The sequence below is a fragment of the Pogoniulus pusillus genome, chromosome 28, assembly GCF_015220805.1.
Source record: "Pogoniulus pusillus isolate bPogPus1 chromosome 28, bPogPus1.pri, whole genome shotgun sequence".
Taxonomy (NCBI): Eukaryota; Metazoa; Chordata; class Aves; order Piciformes; family Lybiidae; genus Pogoniulus; species Pogoniulus pusillus.
Window position 1 is genome coordinate 6,649,812 of NC_087291.1, and position 14,947 is coordinate 6,664,758.

Genomic DNA, 14,947 nt, shown 5'->3' on the forward strand with positions numbered 1-14,947 from the left:
AACAGGAGTAATTTTAAGCACCTGAAATTCTCTTCAGGCACTAAAAAGACCCTGGCTGGAGTTGGGTGTAGATTTCTCTCATATCCAAGAAAGAGTAATTAAAACAAAGATGAGACACACTGGCACCTACAGTGGAATCAAGAGTCCATATGACTCTGGCAGCTTAAACCACCTTGGATTGTTTATTACAGCAAAACAGACTGAAGAGATAGGACTGAGGTCTTTGGAAGTATCTGACCACTAAATAGCCAATATAGGTAGAGTATTTTACATTAAAGGATAATTCAAATGCTAAAGAGGAAGAAGTTACATCAGAAATGGGAAGGCTGCTTATTACAGCCAGAATGTTCTCCAAGATTTAACAGTATCTCATCCTTGTAGCAACAAAAGGAGCAAAATACCCTGGACAGCCTCATATATGACATACATTGATAGCAGATGACTAAATCTGATGATCCACTCAGTCTTTTCAATCAAAACTTAGTTGTGTGCTTAAATGATTTCTTGAAGAACACCTAGAACACCTGAGGTCAGCTCTTCAGGTGGAAACACATGAGCATACATCAGAGGTATGCTGAGTCACTCCTTCAGGGTCTAGCATGGAGTTTTCAGTCATTTAAGATTCATTTATACTAATTAGGAAAGAGGAGTTGGGAGCACAATTTGATGATGTGTGTTGATGACAACTGATACAAGTGACTGACAAGCTAAGTAGGCGCTCTGTTGGACCTGCTCTCATGAACAATCAAGAGTCAGTTGGGATTGTGGAAGTATAGGGGAAGCTTAGCTGCAATGACCATAACACTGTGGAGTTTAAAATCCTGACTCAAGTGAACAAAGTAATTAGAAAAATTACAGTAGTGGCCTTCAGGAAAGTTGCTTTATTCATGGATCAGCTCGGCAGGACCCATGAGATAGGGTGAGGAAAGGCAACAGGGCTCAGAAGAGCTGGCTGATTCCCAAAGGCAACCATATCAAAGCACAGGAATGGTCCTTTCTGACACTCAGGAAAACAAGTGTAGCAGAAAATCATAGAAGATGGACACAGAAACAGCCTATTTGCAGAGAGATTGCCTGAGTATGCAGGGATGCAGACACGAGAGCCAAAGCTCAGCTGAAGCCGGAACTAGCTAGAAATCTGAAATGCAAAAATGAGAAAGACTTCGATATAAGCAGCAAAACAAAGATTAAAGAAGAGGTGGAGTTACTGCTTAACAGCACAAGGGACCTAGTGAAAAAGGGAATGGAAAAATCTGAGGTATTAAATATCATTGAGCTTCTGCTTTTACTGGTAAGGCCTTTTTTCTCAAGTGTTGCAGCTCCTTCACCATAATAGCAGAGTCAGTGGGAGTGAAGCATTACACACAACAAATGATGATGAAAAGAGGAACCACTAAAGCTATTTGGATATATACAAGTCCATGAGCCCAGATATGCTACATTTGAGTGGGTTAATTTCATTACAAGTCTGTTCTCTATCTTTAAGGGATCAGGCAAATTCTGTGAGGTCCTCAATGACTGGAAAAAAACCCCAAACATTTTCAAGGACAGCAATGAGGATCCAGATGACTACAGGCCACTCAGCCTTGCCTCTATACCCAGCAGAGTTATGTAGTAAGTCCTCCAGGACACAATTTCTGAGGACATAAAGGGACAAACGTGACTGAAAACACATAGTGTGGATGCATTAAGGATAAACTGTGCCTAACCAATCAAAATTCATTTGGTAATGAAGTGACTGGCTCAGTGGACAAAGGGAGAGCAAAACATGACCTTTACTTTGATTTTTGCAAAGCCTTAACACAGTGTCTTGTAACATCACTGCAGGAAAACAGGTAAGACACAGGCTAAACAGGTGGATACAGTGGACAGAAAATCAGTTGGCCTCTCAGATATCTTAGGATCTGACCAGTAATAACAAATTCAACTGTTGGCCAATTACTATAGTCATCCCCCAAGTATCAAAACTGGGTCTTTAGCCACTCTTTAATGTTGTTTAATACTCTTTAACACACTTATTAACAAGCAGCACAATAGGATGGAGTGCACGCTCTGCAGCTTCCTGAATGATGACACAATGGGAAGCACCTGATCTGCTGCAGTGCAAGATCAATCTTCAGCAGGACCTCAACTGGCTGGAAAAGAGACAAATGAAACTTCCTGAGATTGAACAAAGGCAAAAGCAAAGTTCTGCACATGGGACAGTACAACCACCATGCTGCATCACAATCGAAGATGGCGAAGAAGCAGCTCATAGAAGACCTCACAGACAGCAAAAAGAACACAAGTTAGCAGTGTACCCTTCCAGCAAATAGGGCCAACTGCATACTGTGCTGGATTACCAAGGGCATAGCCAGTCAATCAAAGTGATTACTGTCTTTTATTAGGAACTTGAGAGCACATGGAAGTACTGTGCCCATCTTTAAAATCCCAGAATTGATGAGATTGGAAAGTACTTCTGGCACTCATCTTGTCCAACAATCCCTGCTCAAGCAACGTCACCTAAAGCAAGCTACTCAAGACCATGTCCAGACAGCTTTTGAATATCTCAAAGCATGAGGACCCCACAACCTCCTCAGAAAACCTTTGTCAGTGCTCAGTCACCCTCAACAGAGAGAAAGTATTACTCTACGTTCTGACAGAGCTGAATCATAGAATCATAGAATCAACCAGGTTGGAAGAGACCTCCAAGATCATCCAGTCCAACCTAGCACCCAGCCCTATCCAATCAACTAGACCATGGCACTAAGTGCCTCATCCAGGCTTTTCTTGAAGACCCCCAGGGACGGTGCCTCCACCACCTCCCTGGGCAGCCCATTCCAATGCCAATCACTCTCTCTGTGAAGAACTTCTTCCTAACATCCAGCCTATACCTACCCTGGCACAACTTGAGACTGTGTCCCCTTGTTCTATTGCTGGTTACCTGGGAGAAGAGGCCACCCCCCATCTGGCTACAATGCCCCTTCAGGCAGTTGTAGACAGTAATAAGATCACCCGAGCCAAGCCTCCTGTGTTTGTGGCTGCTGCCTCCAGTCTCGTCCCTGGGCACTATCAAAAGGAGCCCAGCTCTCTCATCTTTGCACCCTCTCTTCAGGTATACATTGATAAGATTCCCCCCTGAGCCTTCTCATCGCCAGGTGAAATTGTTATAGCTTTCTCAGTCTTCCCTCATAGAACAGTCAGTCCCTTAATCAACTCAGGAGTGGTCCTGGGGTTTTAATTGTTGGGTTTTGGCTGTCCAAGAATAGCATTGAGATACTGAAGCAAGTTCAGTGGAGGGACACAGATATCACAAAGCTGAAGCCTATCAATGTATGAGGAGTGACTGAAATAAAAGGATTTGTTTAGCTGTAAGACAGCTTTTCTGTCTTCAGCTTCCTAATGGGAGGCACTGTGGTACTTCCATCCCCAGAGACCTGACAGAGCCCTGAGCAACCAGACCTAATTGGGAGACTGGATAAAATGACATTGAGTGATCCCTTCTAATCTGACATAGGTTAACTGCATCACACAGGGAGTGTTTTCTATTTTTCTACATATCTATCAGAACACATTTTACCAATTAGCAACAGACGTCCTGGTCCAAGTGATTATTTTGGTTTAGGGGTTTTCTGCCACAGACTCTCCCAATTATGGGATGAGAGGAACAAAAAAGAGCATCTATCACACTAAAAACAGGGCGAGAGAGTATTACTCATTATGAAAGAGATTGTTCTAAGTACACATATCCTTTTATGGAGAAAGAAAAGTAGAAAACGTTTGCAAGAACACTTGCCCAGTTTGTTAGCCCATTATGGAAATAGTGGTCTAACAATCCTGCAAAGATCTAGTATATAAACAGATGATCATGCAAAGGACTGCAGACCCTGCAACAGCTAACTGCCCCTGCATAAGCTACACAAGCCTTTGTTTCACATAAATTACACCACTCTGACACAAGTAGAGTTCTGTCCTTTCTTACTGTCACAGATGCTAAACTACACCAAAGAGCATGTCCTTCCATTCAGGAGTTTCCTCCTCAGGATGTAAGTGTTGGATCATCAGTTAGACTTCTGCAAGTATGATTCTAACTGATGAAAGCTAATCTGCTAGTGATCCATACTGGCAGACATCACTACACAGATGAAAGCAGATACCAGCAATAGAACAAGGGGACACAGTCTCAAGTTGTGCCAGGGGAGGTCTAGGCTGGATATTAGGAAGAAGTTCTTCACAGAGAGAGTGATTGGCATTGGAATGGGCTGCCCAGGGAGGTGGTGGAGGCACTGTCCCTGGGGGTCTTCAAGAAAAGACTGGATGAGGCACTTAGTGCCATGGTCTGGTTGATTGGTTAGGGCTGGGTGTTAGGTTGGACTGGATGATCTTGGAGGTCTCTTCCAACCTGGTTGATTCTATGAAATCTATGAAACCAAATTCTCTGTTTATTGCTATGATATATAGAATCATAGAATCAACCAGGTTGGAAGAGACCTCCAAGATCATCCAGTCCAACCTAGCACCCAGCCCTATCCAGTCAACTAAACCATGGCACTAAGTGCCTCAGCCAGGCTTTTCTTCAACACCTCCAGGGATGGTGACTCCACCACCTCCCTGGGCAGCCCATTCATATATATATATATATATATATATATATATATGTTGCTATTAAAGCAACATCATCATTACTTAATTTGCATTTAACTGTCCAGATTGAGCTAGCTGACTTTTCACTTGCAGACAGAACATGAGAATACATTGTTAACCTGTGGATACAGCTACAATTTGCTTCATGCAGCCTAGACAGGAAAATCCAAAGAGCAGATCTGAAATTGCTTATGCAGTAAACTAATACGCACAAAGGAACCAATTGCTGTAATCCTGGCAGTCCTGGAACTGCCTGCCCAGAGGAAGTCTAAGAGGCACAACCTACACTATGTGAAATTCAGTGTTTTGATTGTTTGACAGCGCATGCACACGATGGTAAAATCATGTCTAGACCAGCATCCTATGCCAAAAAACCATGAATACTTTACTCAGATGTGTAATTGCTAAAAGATTTAAAGATATGTGCAATCAGCAGAGCCTTGTTGGCCTCAGACCTCTATGGATGATGAGACCAGATATCTAACAAACATCTGTTAGCTTTCCTTCTGTGGAGCAGAACAGGAATGTAACATTAACTGCTGGCCCTGGACTCCTGTTTTATGATGAACTGAATGTGGCATTTCATTACAAGTGAACATGAACCATCATATCAAGAAAAAAGTTTTATTTTGAATGTTTATTACTACAGTAAGTGCAACCAGCATAAACTACACAACACAGGTGAACTGTCTGTGCCGTTTCAAAGGGGAAAAACATTAGTATGTTTGGCAGTAGAATCTTCCTATTTTCCAATAGTGTTTGCACAGCTGGCAGTGACATAAAGAATAGCACTGAAAATTGTGACCACTTGAAAGATGCTTTAATCCATGAGCTGAAGGAGCTGCTACCAAAGGCACTGATGGTGTAAGAACTGTTTTGTTAGTGCTTTGCAATGTTCCACAGCATTTTTCTCTCTTCAAAACCAAAGATAGCTACAAAAGTGTAAGTTCTTACAGTGTACTTTATCAGCTAAAACCCAGGAATGGTGCAGTAGCTTTTTGCTTCTCTTTATGTTTACCAAAGAGGAACTTACTCATGGAGTAAGATGTATACCATCACTTCCAATGACAGTGTAAGCCAAAAAAAGACCCACATTGTTTTTTATATTGTAACCAACTGAACAGCTTCATATATCAACTTAGAGATGCTTTTTGCCTTGTTTTAAATGGGAATTCTGACACAGTGTTGAGGCTCAGGGCAGACCTTATTGCTGTCTACAACTACCTGAGGGGAGGTTGTGGCCAGGAGGAGGTTGCTCTCTTCTCTCAGGTGGCCAGCACCAGAACAAGAGGACACAGCCTCAGGCTGCACCAGGGGAAATTTAGGCTGGAGGTGAGGAGAAAGTTCTTCACTGAGAGAGTCATTGGACACTGGAATGGGCTGCCCAGGGAGGTGGTGGAGTCGCCGTCCCTGGAGCTGTTCAAGGCAGGATTGGACGTGGCACTTGGTGCCATGGTCTAGCCTTGAGCTCTGTGGTAAAGTGTTGGACTTGATGATCTATGAGGTCTCTTCCAACCTTGGTGATACTGTGATAAAGCTTCTGTGAAGCTTGCTGGCTCAGTGAGAAATAAAAGCTTAAAGCCAACACTTCTAGAAACATTTTGTACAGATTCTGATGAAGACACCTGTGATATGCAGTCAGATGAAGAATTGTACAGAGCAAAGAAAACTTCTTATGAAATGAAGCTCCAGTTCCACACAACTAGTTTCCATTCCTGGTTAACTACAAAAATCTATGAGATATCAGCCCTTAAACTTACTGTTTCAGCGTGAATTCTCTTATTCTGGAACCAAGAAAGAGTAATTTTGTTTAATGGAAGTTTTTCACAGGGATACTGCCATAGTCCCAGGATACAAAGGGAGAGGCTGCTGAGCATGACATTTCTTTACTGCCATTTTGCATTCTGCCTACAAACGTGTGTGCACCATCAGTGTCTAGATAACATCTTTTGAAACAGTAACAACAAAACCGAGAAAATCACAGAGGTATTTGGTCTTGGGTATAATAAACATATGGATACTATTTAGCCATGAAACAAAACCTTCTTGAAGGTAATTTCTCTCATAATCTTCACAGGAATAGATAAGTATCAGTGGAAAGGAAGTATTTCTGGGTTTGTTCTTTGTTCTTGGCCCTTGAAAGTCCTCATACTTCAAATCTTAATCATGAAGGTGTACTTTAAAGAAGTACACCTTCAAAGCTTTAAAAAATAACCAGCTTTTAAATCCTCCCCTTAGTTTTTCATAGTTGGATTTATATGTTTTATAAGGTTGAGGTAAAATAATTATTTCTCAATCACACATTAAACATTTTACTGCATGCTTGGACAAAAAAACAACAACTACTACAGCTGGAAAGTTCCTATTCCAAAACAGGAAAACAAATGTGGCACCTTTCATCTGAACAGATGTTTTCCTAATGTATTACAAATAATAACATCCTATTTGAATTAAAATCATTAAAAAAAAAACAAAACAGCAAATCCCCCACTGTATTTGTTTATTTTGGTATAAAATATTTCCAGTGTCAAAACAAGTGTATGATGAACTGTCTTCTTAAGAACCGCTAGTAAAAAATTGTTACTAAATTCCCATCACTTACAATTGCCCAAACCCAGTGAAAATAATAATAATGCTGGCTAATTGTCAGAAATCATAAATCAAGATTAATACATAAAAGCAATTTGACTTAAATCTTTAATATCTGCAATGGCACTTGACCAGAAGAAGATTTACAGGAAGGACAGTTCATTAATTGACCTTAAAAGCTTAAATATGTTTCAAAAGAAAAACTCAAAGGAACAGAAAATAAGCATATGATTATACAGAACTCTTTTTGAAGATTTCAGTATTCAAAATACACCAGAGTGGAGCAAATCTGTCGAGGGGAAAAGCCTCTAATCAATTAGGGTTTGCTCAGAATTAAAGAAAACTTCGAGAGCCATCATGTCTTCCTTTGAACTGTAGTGCCTTTGAGAAGGAGGAAAGGAACACACAGTCTTTGCAAGGCAAAAAATATTTGTCTACTTAGTCCTGAAAACAAAAAGCTGGCAAATTAAGCATATGCAAGAAGGAAAAGCCTGAGCTAAAAGGTCCTTAGCCCATAGACATTACAATCGTGAATGAGTGCTGGATGGGTTTCTTTCATAACCTGAAAAAAATGGCTAGCAAAAAGTTCCTTCTGTGCAGCTTCCTCGGATTTATTTCAGGAGAAAAAAAAACCTTACCAATCGACCATGCACTGCTCAAAATAAAGCAGTTACAAACAACCAGAACAGAAACTTTCCACTTCATTCGAGAAGCAGACAAACTTCTGTCCTTGCGCAGAAAACAAGGCAGTGACAATTTAGGACACATTTCAAAATGTAAACCCATGTTTGTTTGATGACAAGGCAGTGCACAGCTGCAGCAGCCAGGAAATTCTAGAATGCAACAAACCTGGTTTTCACCATTTTTGTATCCAAAGTTTTGATGCAATATATTATGATCCCTTCTCCTATAAGTAGTTCTTTTGATTGTAGTACTCAATCTTTCAGTCACTTTGTAGCATATCAACAGTGCCTATGCAACTGCTGTTTCTCACCAGAAAAAAAATCTCAAGCATTAAAACTTTCTTATGCACTTTAACCAGCTCCTCTTGCCATAACCATATCCCGGCACATTATAGTTCATGCTCGGTTTTCCCAATGAGCAAGTTATAATGACTATCTAAAATGCCACTCTCCTGCCCTAAATACTGCTACCCACACCAGCACAATACAGTCACTACCACAGAAACGTTCTTTAAGGTCCAGCCTCAGCTAGCTACAAGACCTGAGAATCCAGATGCTCATAGTGATGTTCCTTTGACTGAGCAAAGTCTTATCCCTTCTCTCCAAGATTTCTTGAGACTGATGGTGTGATTTTGAAGCAGATCTGTTGATCACTTCCACGTAGAACACTGCTTCATTCTCCAAAGCAGGTCTGGAGCACACTTCATATTCTCCGACAGCTAAGAAGCAGAACTACATTAGAGTTAGTTCAAAGTAACATCTCTCCATGAAAGTGAACAGAGACCTAGCACAAACTGCGATGCCATGCTACCTGCTCACGTTGACACAGCCACTAAAACCAAAGCTTCCATAAAAGCTACCTAAATTCTGCCTTCTGGTGAGAGAAAGAACATGGCTGGTAAGCTGCCTTAGTCCAGAGTACATATAAAGTGTGTGCTGTTGAATAAAACTTCATGTCACAACAGCTTCCAATGTACTAATTACATTTGCAACACAGTATTTTGGGTATTATCTTTTTTCTTGCATCACCCTCGACCGCCTTCATACACTCTTCACATCTAGGTATTTCAATACTCCCGCCTATAGACATTTATTTAACCCACTGGCAACAGCTCAGAAAAACAAAAAATAAACTTAAAACAAAGGATTTTAATGAACAAGTTTATTTTGTTTTCCGTATGCTTCCCTTTCACTCTGAATTTGCATGCTGCTGAGAGGGTTACTTAGGATGAGAATTATTCTTGAAGAGCATCTCAATCACGCTGACAAAACCACGGAGCTGGAGCAACGCTCAGCTGGATCTTCACTGACAGCTCTGTTTGGGTAGAATAGTGCAGAGAAAGAATGAAAATTCATTTGTATTCATCATGTATTATAGGTGGTCACCGTCTGCTTAAAACAAAACGAAGTCCTTAAATCGCAGTAAACCGTAACTATTGGGGTTTTGGCGCTTTTCTATATACAAGCGAAAAACAGAACAAAACAACCCTCCTCGAATCTACTAAGAGAGAAGGGGCAGACGACGACCAGTTTACTTTTGTTCCCTTCCCCCTCCCCGATGCGCAGCTCTATCTGCAGCCCATGTGGCTGAGAGGCAGCCACAGCCGGTTCCAATTCCTACTTTCCCACTTTGCGCCCCTGCTCGCCGCCGGGGCTGAGCCGAGCCAGGACCGGCCGCGGGCTTCCTTCCCCCCCGCCGCGTCGTCCTCCCTCTCCCCCGCTCCATCCGATCCTCCGGTCCCCCAGGGCACAGTGTGGGAAGTACGAATTTCCGCTCAGTTTTTTCGGCAACTTTCGGAGCTCGTCTTTCTCCTGCTCCCCGCTCCGCCCGCCGCTCTCCCCCCGCCCCTCTCCGCCCCTGGGAGAGCCGGCGGAGCAGCGGGCAGCCGCTCTGCAGCCCGCCGGCCGGACGCATCCCCGCCCGCCCCCCGCGGCAGCGGCAGCAGCAGCGGCAGCAGCACCGGCCCCGCCGCCCCAGACTGCAGGCCGCGAGGGGCGACAGAACCCGGGAGGCAGCAGCCTGCAGCCCTCCCGGCCGCTCCGCGCCCCGGGCGAGCCCATGGTGCTGGACACGGCCACCTTCAGCCGCCGCGCCTGCCTGCCCGGCGCGGAGCTCAGCCCAAAGCGCAGGAGAGGAGGGGCCGATTAGCAGCTGCAGAGAAGAGGGGATGCCGGAGAGACACAAAGCCAGCGGGGGATACAGCCTACGGCTTGTCCCGGGATGGGGGCGCCGCGCCGGGTCCGACTGATGGTGCTGCCGCGGATGCTCTGGGGCTCTGTTCCGCTCTTCCTGCTGCTTCTGCCCCCGGCCGAGCCCATCTGCCCCGAGCCCTGCGACTGCCAACAGCACCAGCACCTTCTCTGCACCAACCGAGGCCTGCGCTCCGTACCCAAGGCTGCCGAGCCCCAGGATATCCTTACCTACAGCCTCGGGGGCAACTTCATTGCCAACATCTCTGCCTTCGACTTCCATCGCCTGGCAGGACTCCAGCGCCTGGACCTGCAGTACAACCGGATCCGCTCACTGCATCCCAAGGCCTTTGAGCGCCTGGGTCGGTTAGAGGAGCTCTACCTGGGCAACAACCTCCTGCCAGCACTGGCTCCTGGCACCCTCAGTGCCCTAGCCAAGCTGCGCATCCTCTACGTGAATGCCAACGAGATTGCCCGCCTCAGCGCTTCCTCTTTTTCTGGCCTCAGCAGCCTTGTCAAGCTGCGGCTGGACGGCAACGAGCTGGGCTCACTGGGTGACTCTACTTTCTCAGATCTGCCAAACTTACTCTACCTGCACCTGGAATCCAACCGCATCCGTTGGCTGAGCCGTGGCGCCTTCAATGGCCTGGCTAAGCTGCGCTTCCTCGACCTCTCAGGGAACAAGCAGAGCTCCCTTCGCCATGCAGACATCTTTGGGCCACTGCGCTCCCTCCACACTCTCTTGCTGGCAAGCAACAGCCTGCAGCAGCTGACCGGAGGGCTCTTCCAGCACCTGCCTAGCTTGGCGAAGCTCTCACTCAGTGGCAACAGACTGGCTCACCTGGCCCCAGATGCCTTCATGGGGCTGAGTTCACTGAAGGAGCTACGCCTGGAGGGAAACCTGCTGAGCCACCTGCCTGCTGCCCTGCTGGAACCACTCAGCAACCTAGAAGTGCTGGATCTGAGCCGCAATGTGCTGACTGCCTTGCACCCCACCACCTTCAGCCGCCTCAGCTGCTTGCGAGAGCTCAGTCTGCGGGAGAACGCGCTGGCCACCCTCCCCGGAGAGCTCTTTGCCTCCAGCCCGGCTCTCTACCGCCTGGAGCTGGAAGGGAACGCCTGGAGCTGCGACTGCCGCCTCCGCGGACTCAAGCACTGGCTGGGGTCCTGGCACTCCCAGGGCCGCTTGCTCACTGTCTTCGTGCAGTGCCGCCTGCCGTCCACCCTGGCCGGTAAGTACCTCGACTACCTGCAGGACGCCCAGCTGCCAGCGCCGGAAGACGGTGGTCCCTGCCACGACAGTGCCTTCCCATCCTCCGCGTCCCCGCCGCCGACGGCTGAGGTACAGCGACGACCGTCGCCGGCCGCCGCCGGGCTCGGCAGCAACAGCAGCGGCAGTGGTGCAAGCCTGCCCCGCGGGCCGCCGGCGGCTGCTTCCACCGCCCACCTGCTGGGGGCGCCCAAGGGCGCGGCGACGGCGCCAAGGGCTGCGGCGGAGGTGTCCAGTCCCACGCCGTCGGGGACCGCCCGCCCAGCTGCCTCCAGGCCCGCGCCGCCCAGCGCGGCGTGGCCTCGGCGGGCAGGCAAGGCTCGCTCGGCGCCGGCCGCCGGGGTCCTGCCGCTGGTGTCCGACCCGTGCGATTTCAACAAATTGTTCCTCTGCAACCTGTCGGTGGAGTCGGTGGGCTCCAGTTCGGTGACAGTACGCTGGGCCGTGCGGCCGCACCGCATCCCCCGCCTGCTAGGGCCGGCACGGTTCCGCCTCCTCTTCGACCGCTTTGGCGCAGCTGTCAAGTTCCAGCGCTTCGTCTACCTGCCGGAGCGCGGGGAGCTGGTCGCCACCCTGCGGGAGCTCCGCTCGGACACCCCTTACCTCGTTTGCATCGAGGGCGTCCTCGGCGGCCGCGTGTGCCCGGTGGCGCCACGGGATCACTGCGCCGGGTTGGTCACCCTGCCCGACAGCGGCTCGGCCGCGGCGACGGCAGGAGGACCCCGCGGGCCCGATCAGCAGCTTCTCACCCTAGTGCTGCTGGCGGTGAACGCCCTGCTGCTTTTTGCAGCGCTGGCCGCCTGGGGCTCCCGCCTCCTGCGGAAGAAGGTGCTAGGGCGGCGACGGCGGAAGGCGGCCCCCGTCCACGTCCGACAGCTCTACTCCACTCGCCGGCCCCTCCGCTCCATGGGTACCGGTGTCTCCAATGACTTCTCAGGCTTCCAGTCCCACCGGCCTCCTCGTGGTGCCGCCTGCGCCCTCAGCGAGGCCGACCTCATCGAGTTTCCCTGTGAGCGCTTCATCGACAGCGGCGGCAGCACCCGCCACGGCGATGAGCATCTGCTGCAGCGGTTCGCCGACTGAGCCCGCTAAGCTGCAGCTCCTAGCGGGCCCTCTGCGCTCGGTGGGTGCTCCGCGTTGCCGTGCGATGAGGCCCGCTGCGATCTGTTCTCAGCACGGCTATGAAGGGGCGGCGTGGCCCCAGGGCGTTGCTGCTTCCAAGGAGGAGAGGTGTGGTGCAGTCGTTGCCTTCAGCCACCCCTGCTGCAGCTTGGGCCTGATGCCATCTTCGAGATGGGCTTACCCAGTCACCTCTGCTGAGAGGTCAGCATTTTCTCAGTCGTCACTAACAGAGTTCAAGCAAATGCCCCAGCCCTGTTGGTAGCCATACCATGAGGAACCAACCGAGGGAGCTACTGTAGAGTAGCCGCTGGTGCTCCCTTACACAAACTCGGAGCCGTGAATTTCAGTGTAGTATTTTACAGGTGTTCTTTCTCAGATCGTAGTTGGGAACGAGTTACAGTGAGTCTTGGCTCCATGTGAGGATACTTAAACCTTTCCAAGGCGCCAGCCCTTCCAAAGGGAGAAATTGGTCAGCTTTTAATTTTACTGGTGAATTGCATGGAACCGATGAGTCTTCTGAAGGGCTGGAAGTGCATGTGCTGTGCTGGACAGTTTGAAGGCTTTGTCATTGTAACTCAAACAGAATGTGAGGCAACTTCATGAGGGCAAGTATGTTTTCATAATATTTTTGTCAACGGGAAACAATAATGCAGCTGGTTAGTTTTACAGGAATATGTTGCTAACACCACTAGGAAAAAACTAACAGTTCTGTAATGTTTACAAACGAGGTATTTCTTAATTGTTTCTGAATAAACACTGCTTGGTACTTGTACACATTAATGTGTGCTGGAGTTGTCTGGGTCCGTGATGGTCAGTAGAGCACTGACCCTCGCATAATCCATCTTCATTTCTAGATGGGTGGATGCAGAGGTGAACTGTTGATGGGTTAATAATGTTAGTGCCTTTCTTCAGAAACAATAATAGGTGAGAATATTTCAGGAATGTGAAACAGTCTTTATCCTAACAGGCAATTCTCTCTTAGCCTTAGCCTGCTAAAGTTAGAAGCTTTATGTACCTCACTGTGAAATAAAACGTTTTTCTGTATTAATCTAGATTCTGTGTTTTGTGTAGCTGAGTGAGTAACGCTAAACTGAAAGCCTTATGCGGTTGGATATGATGTTTGAGTTGGCTTTGGTTGGGTTGAGCTTTTTAATTTAGTTTTTAGTGTTGATTTTAGAGCTGTGCTAATCATTTTGTGGTCAGTTGCTCTCTACTTTCTTGGACTTTCTGATTTCCCTAAATATTTACAGAATGTGGTTCTGTTGCTACAAAATCTGGTGGTTTGGTTTACATTAATAATTCTCTCTGTGTAGTCTAGAAATAAGCTAATGTAAAGGGTCTGAACAGAGGTTACACTTCAAATGCAAATGTTTTAGATGGAGTTTGTTAAATTGTTGGGGCCGTTGATGCTACTTCTGCTCCTCTGAATTTAATGTGGAACCTCAGATGAACTCTTGTGAAACCAAATGGCTTTGAAGGAAGTGCTATTGGAGTATGGAGACATTTGTCTCCGTGTCCTGCATTCACTGCTGACCTGAGGTGTTCATGACAAGTTTTTTTGTTACCATAATTGTGTGTAAGCAATTTGGGCAGTTTTCTTTTCTTCTCCTTTCCTCTTTTTTTCCCTAGATACTTATGTTACTTTGTGTTTACAAAAGACACCATGGTAACCCTTACCTTCAATTGTCATTGAGGGACTGAATGGAGAGAAAACACATGTTCTGGAGAAATTTTGTTCAGTCTTCAAATGGGAGGAGAGGAAAGAGCATGTGGAGATTGTTTGTCTTAATCTCTACCTTTTAAGTGCAGAAAAGAAGTCTTGATTGTTGCATCAGTAGCAAAAAGTTCTTTGGGATTTCATTTTGACAGGCAGTAGTTTTCATGAGTATCAGAGGCCAAAGTCAGCTGTCAGTGTTAAAATTCATAATTCTTAAAGGCACAATGTTGAATGCAGTTAAAACTGATGGAGTCCAGGATCAGGTTTTCTTTTTTGTTAAAAATGTTAAATTTCCATTCTTTTGGACACCTTGATGCTTTTGGCCATTTGTGACTGAGTGTGGGATACACCATTGTTGTTAGAAATGCAACGGGGGGTACTGAGCAAAGCTGTGTATCACACTAACGATAGCTCTATCACTGGATATTCTTCCAATGGGAGATGCATAGATGCTGTACATGGTTATAATCAGTTATGTCAATAAATCAATTTGCTGAAAGAAAATTAATGCTTTAGATTCTATCTCAGAATGCAGCACTGTTCAATCACTGACTGACTGTCAGTTCTTCCTGTCTCTAGCACTGATGTTTCATAGGACCGCTGAGAGTGTCTCATCACTGACTGACTGTCAGTTCTCCCTGTCACTAGCACTGATGTTTCATAGGACTGCCGAGAGTGTCTCATCACTGACTGACTGTCAGTTCTCCCTGTCACTAGCACTGATGTTTCATAGGGCTGCTGAGAGTGTCTCAT

At 46.8% G+C, this 14,947-nt stretch overlaps 1 protein-coding gene across 1 annotated transcript; it reads left to right on the forward strand.

Annotated features, from left to right (window-relative positions):
- The first annotated feature begins 9,502 nt into the window (after positions 1-9,502).
- Positions 9,503-14,698, forward strand: TRIL (TLR4 interactor with leucine rich repeats). Its single transcript, XM_064166922.1, has one exon. The coding sequence runs from the start codon at positions 10,117-10,119 to the stop codon at positions 12,436-12,438; it is 2,322 nt and encodes a 773-aa protein (XP_064022992.1). The 5' UTR covers positions 9,503-10,116; the 3' UTR covers positions 12,439-14,698.
- Positions 14,699-14,947: the final 249 nt, after the last annotated feature.

Bases quoted from the DNA above. Each gene is read 5' to 3' on its own strand.
- TRIL (XM_064166922.1), top strand. From the start codon at position 10,117: ATGGGGGCGCCGCGCCGGGTCCGACTGATGGTGCTGCCGCGGATGCTC.